This window comes from Morone saxatilis, unplaced genomic scaffold (assembly GCF_004916995.1).
Source record: "Morone saxatilis isolate NCDOM2014 unplaced genomic scaffold, NCSU_SB_2.0 Contig3, whole genome shotgun sequence".
Lineage (NCBI taxonomy): Eukaryota > Metazoa > Chordata > Actinopteri > Moronidae > Morone > Morone saxatilis.
In genome coordinates, this window is record NW_023339873.1 from 13,962,474 (window position 1) to 13,970,576 (window position 8,103).

Genomic DNA, 8,103 nt, shown 5'->3' on the forward strand with positions numbered 1-8,103 from the left:
ACACACACAGACACAGACACATTTTGCTTTCACTGTTATTGCTGTCATTATGACCTCTAGTGTCACACTGAGCTTTTACCCCCCTGGCTGATCAGAGAACAGACAATACACTACCACACAATAACTCTGCCTTTATCCCTCAGATGATCTTATATCCATAAACACACATGTAACCTCTTGAAATATTGTGTGTTTGTTTTCCAGTGTTTCAGGAGAAGCCAGAGATCCCTCCCACCCAGGCCCAGGCTCAGGCCAGGAACATCTCCCCTGACGAGTACTCGTACACGGCTTCTATCTTGAGGCTGCTGTGCAACAAGCCCTTCATGCTCCTGGTGGTCAGCTATGGTGGGTCCCTTCCTTTTGCCTTATTCTAACTGGTGTAACAGGACACTTTTGTGTAATGACACCTTGTCTGGAGGAACAGGCCCTTAGGTGTTGTATTTACCATTCAAAAGTCAAGAGTGAAACATTAAATAAGATCTATTCTCAGAAACTGAATATAATATTCATAGGAATGGTTTCGCATCTTAGTGCCTCCTGAAGGTAAGCGTGGAAAAATAAAAGTTCTTGCCCTCGTTACCTTCAGAATGCAGCCCGTTTTTATTTACAGAGAGAGTGAGTCCTCTTCTACGGAGAATGCCATGTTTAACCACCATGTTTCTACAGTAGCCCAGAGCGCTCAAACCAAACACTTGCTCTAGACAGGGCCTTTTGTGTTTTTTCTGAGCTTTGCAGCCACCGCAGTTTCTCCTTCATGCTTGGTTGAGTCAAGGGGTTTTCACTTGGTAGCAGTTTGCAATATCATCATTAGCTGCCACTAAGTCTTACACACTTTTCAATTGATTCTCCACTGATGTTTAATTCGATGGTGGATGGACTGGATGACATCTTTAAATTGTTTGTTCCATCTGACATGTCCAGGGACATTTAAGTCGCAATGATCTTAACAGAAAAAAGGAGGAAAACTGTTCCAAGTTAGAACCAGCAAGTGTTTGACATTTTTTTTCTCGGAATTATGATTATTAGAGATTAATCAAATATCAGAATTGTTTCTCATTCATTTTCTATCAGTCAACAAGCTGTCAGCACAACTATTTACTTTTGTTATTATTATAAGTATTACAAAAAGAAGAATTTGCAGGTAAACGCTTTCTAGGTTGATTCACTTACATTATAGTTCCTTACATGACTTTGGTTAGTTGTAATACTATCTAACTCTCCATAAACGCTAATATTAGCATACTGTAGGTTCATCGGTCACATCAAATGATATCATCACAGCAGAGGAGGAAGTCTGCGTCAGATCTGTGTCTTCACATGCTTCTATGACATAATGGTGTGTCTTTATTATTATTTATCATTGTGAATTACAAATCACCTCACACTCCAACACCTTACTTTTATCACCTATCCAGCCTGGGATGCTGTTGCAATATTGAGGTCTAGGGTAACAAAGATGTAAAAGTCTCAAAATAGATATCTCATTTGTGGAAACCTACAGTCTTTATCAGCTGGTGTGCAGATATGAGGATGTGTCACCATAACACATGGACTTCCAGTACACTGCCTATGTGTTGCATTGATCTAAAGGTCCTGAATATGTCACATTTGCTTAAAGGTCACTATTTAATGATGACAATGTTAATAATTGATGATGTGTACACTTAACATGTCTGAACAATGGGATTTTAAGGTGCTTTTGTGTCTAGAGACGCATGCTTCAGTTTAAACTTAAATTCTTTCAGCGAAGTAAAGACTGACTATTTACTTAATGTGTTTTTTTAAAAGGGGAAACAGGTCCCATATTGACTTTTTCCTTTCCCTACAGGTCTTCTCAGAATAGATAATTTTGTGTTTGTTGTCTGCAGGGCTGAACGTTGGCTGCTTCTATGCTGTTTCCACTCTGTTGAATCGGATGATCATTGTACACTATCCTGTAAGTCCCAGCTTCTAAAACATGCTGCTACGTTATGTTTATTTCTAGTCAGATTAGCTTTTATTTTAATTTTTCATTGTTCTCAGTTTCTTCCTTCCTTCCTTGTCTCCTCTACAATTGTCTCCTGCCATTTACTCAGTATCAACAGGCCCACCATATAGACATTTGTGTAGTTTTCTTTCACGCAGATGACTACAAAGCTGCCAAGGAGGTGAACCTGACACAGATAACTGTGGTCTGGGATTGTTATGGCCCAAAGCTTCCAAGATAACTGCAGTGTGCAAAATGTCACGGGTGTCTTATGTGGTCTGTAAAACCAGAAAAAACTCTGTTTTTCCTCTCAGGGTGAAGAGGTGAATGCTGGGAGAATTGGTCTGACTATAGTCATTGCTGGCATGGTGGGGTCCCTCATATGTGGCATTTGGCTGGACAAGACCAAAACCTACAAGTAAGACAACAATAATGCCAAACTGAGCTAAAGTAATGCTTCCAGGCAATGAGAAGAAATTAAAACTCTCTTCTAAAAATAAGTCTGTTGACCTTCATCTGCCATCAAATTGGTTGTTTTTCTTTCCTTTGACCAGATCAGTCTACAAGGTTCAACATGTAAAAGATCACATTAGGAAATCAATGATGACTTAACGCAATGGAGTGGGTTGTTCTAAATAGTCTAGCAGCTTTTTGAGGCACTAAATGCCTCATGTCAGCATGCTAACATTCTCACAATGACAATGCTAACATGCTAATATTCAGCAGGTGTATTGTTCAACATCTTCATCATCTTAGTTGCTAATTAGCACTACACACACAGCTGAGGCTGTTGGGAATGTCATTAGTTTTGCAGGTGTTTGGTCATAAACTAGCCTGGGAACCAGACGAACCAGCTGAGCTCGTGATGTTTCATTTGCTCTCACTGACGTGAATTAGTTTAGCGATGCCAGGGTAGTGTTGGACAGATTCTAATCTTGTCCTTTTGATCTTGTGAGGAACATGCACATGTCCAAATTTCATGACAATCCACGTAATAGTTCAAAAACAAAAATGTCAACCTCATGGTGGCGCTAGAGGTAAAGTCAGCCAAAGTCAGTTCATCCTCTGGAAAATTTCAATCTATCCATTAGTAGTTTCAGTCAGTGTTGGGCCGTCACACCAACATTTCCACCCGTCCAACTTTCCTGCTAGTATTAAAAAAAAATTTGATTTTAGTGCTTCAAGTGAATCTGTCCTACCAGAAACTCACAGCGACCTCAAAGAAAACGCTCTGACGTAATTTTCAGTCTTCAGGGTCAACAGCCATGTTTGTTTGCTGCAGTGTTAGCTGTGCTTTAAAACAAGGGCTCTTGACATGGATGTCTATTAAACCATCCATTCACAGGGAGACGTCCAAGCGATTTGTTCAAAGTGGGCACGAATGAGAATCCAGCGGAACCGAGTTTTGTATCTGATGTCCCTCTCTGCTTATCTGAACTGACAGGCTATACTCTTCTGGTGCTCCCAGCTCACATCTCAGGCCTTGTGCCAGTACATTAAACATGGAAAATACTAATAATTCAATCTTAAAAGTAAAGATATCCAATTGGTGTCTAATTTTTGATGATGTTTTTTTTTTGTCTTGATCTTGCATTTGAATACTTTTCAAAAGTATCCAGTTATTTTCAACAGTTTTCTTAGTGTTAAATGTTTGGTACAGTGCCTTTAGTGATCTGGCATGCAAACTGTTATGACTGGAAAAACTCTCCTGTCCTCAGATTCCTTTCATGCCATTAGGATGCTTTGCTATCAAAGCAGTCAGGCTCAGATTTATGTTGTTGACCCTCATACTCCTATTGTCCCATGTGGGTGAGAGTCAGAGGACTACGTTATATTAACAAAAATGTTTTGCAGCAATATTTTACGCGTGGTTGTACGAGAGACAGCTTCCCCAAACTAAGCCTGTTTGTGCAGATGGCCTGGGCTATGACAAGGGTTCTTCAGTGACTCAGATATATTGTTTATGCTGAGGAATCAAGTGAGGAATTTAATTTCTAATGAGACATCCATCTGGAAAAACATGTCTGCTGTGACACAAAATGTTTTTTGAAAATGAGAAGTATTAACACCCTAAGATTAAAATACTTTTTCATCTCCTGCAGTGGTAGAAACAGAGGGTATTTGAAGGCCTTAGTCCTGGTTGGGTGTGTCATTATATGCATCATACAAATTTAACACAGGGACATGAAATGATACATCTTAAATGTGGAGGAGAAGAGCTACCTTTTTGTTAAAGGATGTAGCAAATGTGAGCCTTGTCACAAGATTCAGATCCTTAAACATCAATGTAAAAGTCAGATCAGATTAAATTGAATTTCTAAGATTTGGAGTTATAATAGTATTTTAGAAGTGGTGTGCTGTGCGTAAATGCGTATGATGTTTGATTGTATTTTCAGTGCTTTCTAAACTACATGATTAATATTCGTCTCCTGTGTCCTCAGACAAACCACCCTTGCCGTATATCTCCTCTCTCTGATTGGGATGCTGGTCTACTCCTTCACCCTCAACCTGGGTCACCTGTGGGTGGTGTTTCTCACCGCTGGAGTTTTAGGGTAGGTAACCATCACAAACTCTCCAGTGTACAAAATGTGGGTAGAAATGAATTGTGGCAGGTAACACTAGCCAACATGCAATAGCCCTGAGTATTATTTGTTTTATTCTGTGACCAATAAATATGTGGAAATGGTTTCAGTTTCTCAAACTTTGGTTTATTTCAATGTTTTTGCCATTAAAAAAACCTTAAATCTCTGGTCACTATTGCAAACTTGGGAAATGTTTAGTTACAAGGATTGTCAGTTATTTCTGCATGAGGAGTAACAAACACAGCTCCTGCAAGGCTTGAAATGAGATTTGCTATGCCACCTCATAACCATTCATACCTTTTTTCATACCAGTCTTTTGAACTGACAAGATGAACGATCCCAAAACATGACCAATTGTGACATAAATTTGACCAAATATTATCGTGAAGTCATTAATGTAACTGGGACTGAGACTAGAAACCCTGAGATAGACATTTGAGCTATGGACCTAATAATATCTGGTCAGTCTAAAGTAAAAGTCATGGTTAGTTACAGTCTTCATTTTGTGGGGTTCAGGTCTAAAAAGAAGATTTATTCTGACATGTCCCTGAATTTTAACTCTGAGATTATGACGAACCGTGTAGGTCTTATTTGATGTCTACACGTCTCGGGTTTTTGCTAATAAGCCCTTAAAACATTGTGGTGAAGCTGTAGGTTGTTCATGTGTCTTTGCATTTCTCGCTGGCATTAGTGCTGCTTTCTCAGAGCAAAATTAACACTCCTCCGACTCCCCGGTCCTCGTACTTTTTCCTTACAATTATTACTATTTATGGTAAGCTGATTATGCCCATAGCTTGTTTCCATAGCAATTTCTTTGTCTGGTTTTCATTCTTGAAACCCAGACAGGATACATTATACAGTAATTTACTCTTGCCCTACTTTTACAGTTGTGGAGCTATTTTCCTATTCCTTGTTATTATTTGGCTTTCTGTGTCTGTCTGCAGCTTCTTCATGACTGGATATCTACCTCTGGGCTTTGAGTTTGCAGTAGAGCTCACCTATCCAGAATCAGAGGGAACATCATCTGGGCTGCTTAACTGTTCAGCTCAGGTCAGTAAATATTAGCACTGTCACCTGGCAAGACACAGGCTAAACATATAAGATAAAATCATATTATTTTCAATCTCATTTCAGATCTTTGGAATCATTTTCACCATCTCCCAAGGGAAGATCATTGATAAATGGGGCACTTTAGCGGGAAACATCTTCCTGTGTATCTTCCTGCTAATAGGAACGGTAATGACAGGTAAGTTATTAACCTCTCCTCTCACAAGACCGAACAGCTTTCAAAACAACATTGACCTTTGAACTCATGTCAGCAGCTGTGGACACGCATGCACGTGATACTAAAAGGAACTTCAACAGATAGTGTGTTTAAGAGGTGACTCTTTAAATTGTGCATTGTGTTTACAATCCTAAAGTTACGCACACACAGTAATATCTTTCGCAGGATAACGTTGCCCCCTAGTGACTGAATGAAGAAACACTATTTGTTTAAGGCATAATTCAATGACAGTGAAGACTTCTTTTTTCATATTTTTTGTATTAAACTCCTGTTTATTAATCCCAAAAGATATGCTCTTTTTCCATAACTTACCTAATGCCACATATATGCATATTAAAACCTATTACAACTAAAATATCTATAATAGTTTTTCTTTGACATAAAACCTGCAAATCACCATATAAGTGACATCAGCATGAAACTCTGACATACAGAAGGGTGAGTACGGTTCAGACACCTGCTCTGAATAGCCTTCTGTATTGTCCCAGTTTTTTGTTTTTCAACCCGAAGTACATTGGATTACAGAAGAGAGCCACAACTGATTTGAAGTTGATTACTAAATAAACCCATTCTTTACCTTTTGCTGTTTTTAATAAATAAATAAATATATATAAATATAATAAAGCATTCTGCTCAAACCAAAAGTCCACCACGACCATGATTTCCTATCGCTGAACTTTTCTCTCTCCGCCGTGTTTATCCCAGGATTCATCAAGTCTGACCTCCGACGACAGAAGGCCAACCTACAGGCTGAGGTGCAGACAGTGAGTGTAAGTATATCTGTGTGTGCTACATGAAGTCAGGGGTGGGATCTTCACATCCCTGCGGAGAAGGACTGTGTTAGATGCCACCCTGACTTTTGGCTGAATGCACCGTCCTCACCCTGCTGCAGGCATGCACGCAGGTGAATGCAGGGGTTGCACTGCTGCACTGGTGAAAACTTAACTTTCTCTCTAAGCTCACTAAAAACAAACTCTCCTCTCAAATACTGTTTGAAGAAAGCACAATTCTGCTTTGTCTGACAGCTCTTCAACTTGCTCTAACAGCATGTTTACCATCTGTTGCTATAAAATCCTAATATTGTTTTAACTTACACTCGTGTGTGTGCAGTTGACAGCTGTCAAACATATCGGTAATCACCACACACCATTACTAATCAATAAAAACAGGTTTTAATTTATTTATTTTTCAATCTAGGATAAAAAACAAAAGCATGTTTTTGGTCCATTGTATGCATCATATCAAACTTTAATGAAACAGAAAAACAAACTCAGTGGCCTCCAGCTGCTCAGAATCACCTTTGGATTTTTAACAAACGATGCCATTTGGAACAAAATCTTACTTCATATTGCGTGTTTTCTGCTGCTCACTCGTTGCCTTGTTTAAGACAAGCTTGGGACCTCTTTTGCTGTCTTTTTCTCGTCCTCTCTCTGTTCATAATATTCAAATTCTAACAATACAAATGGAGCTAAAATGGAAAGCGCCAGCAATCCTGCACACTAACAGAACTTAAATGAGATTCATTGAATAGACCACCACCACGTTCCTTGTTTTATTGAGCCAATAAAACATGAGCCAGTTCTGGTAAATTGTTAGAAATGGAAAGCCCAGCAGTGAAATAACTTAACTATACGGGCACAAAAGTTTTAGTATGAGCTATAATAGGTGAATAAGATTTAGTTTTTTAAATTAATTTAAGATAAATCTAAATAAGTACCAAACAATCTTATACTAAAACAAATCAAAGTTAAATTATATTTAGCATGATTTACTGCAAGATGACTTTGAACTGCACGCCTTATTCTCCTCACTAAAGGTTGTGTAAGTGTGGTCCCTGGGTTAGAGCGCAGGCAGTAGGCAGCAGTGTTAGTTGGGTGTGCAGGTTTGGTGGGGGGCAGTCTGGTGGTGGTGGTGTGGTTTGGAGGAGACATCAGAGGATAAAGTGGCCCCTCTGGGTGACACCAAAGCTATCATTCCAGCCTACAGGCTCCGTGTCATCGACGCAGGACTATGGGGCCACAGCGTGCGTCGCCACCTGGCAACGGCAGTCTTGACATAAACCCACAAGCTCAATAAAACCAAAACGCACACCTGCTAAGGTAGGGGCACACACACCAGTGATACTATACCACACACACACACACACGCACACACACACACTGGACTACAGTAACATTTGACAGTAAACAAACCTTATCTTCAATGTAAAAATGCAATTGAATCTGTTGCCATTGTTCAAAAAATTGTTCTTTTGCACATTTTATTATTAC

The 8,103-nt window shown here is 39.3% G+C and overlaps 1 protein-coding gene across 3 annotated transcripts in view; it reads left to right on the forward strand.

The window, feature by feature from the left end:
- flvcr2a (FLVCR heme transporter 2a) overlaps positions 1-8,103 on the forward strand; it is a 17,566-nt gene that overhangs the window by 8,654 nt on the left and 809 nt on the right. The window contains exons 4-11 of one of the 3 annotated variants that reach the window (XM_035674536.1): positions 205-345; positions 1,869-1,936; positions 2,281-2,384; positions 4,408-4,518; positions 5,493-5,598; positions 5,683-5,794; positions 6,539-6,603; positions 7,813-7,932. In XM_035674536.1, the coding sequence (XP_035530429.1) occupies positions 205-345; positions 1,869-1,936; positions 2,281-2,384; positions 4,408-4,518; positions 5,493-5,598; positions 5,683-5,794; positions 6,539-6,603; positions 7,813-7,887 (782 nt within the window). In that variant the 3' untranslated portion in view covers positions 7,888-7,932. Of the gene's footprint in view, positions 1-204; positions 346-1,868; positions 1,937-2,280; positions 2,385-4,407; positions 4,519-5,492; positions 5,599-5,682; positions 5,795-6,538; positions 6,604-7,812; positions 8,075-8,103 lie in introns of those variants that run through there. The other 2 variants (XM_035674537.1, XM_035674538.1) reach the window with 2 other exon arrangements.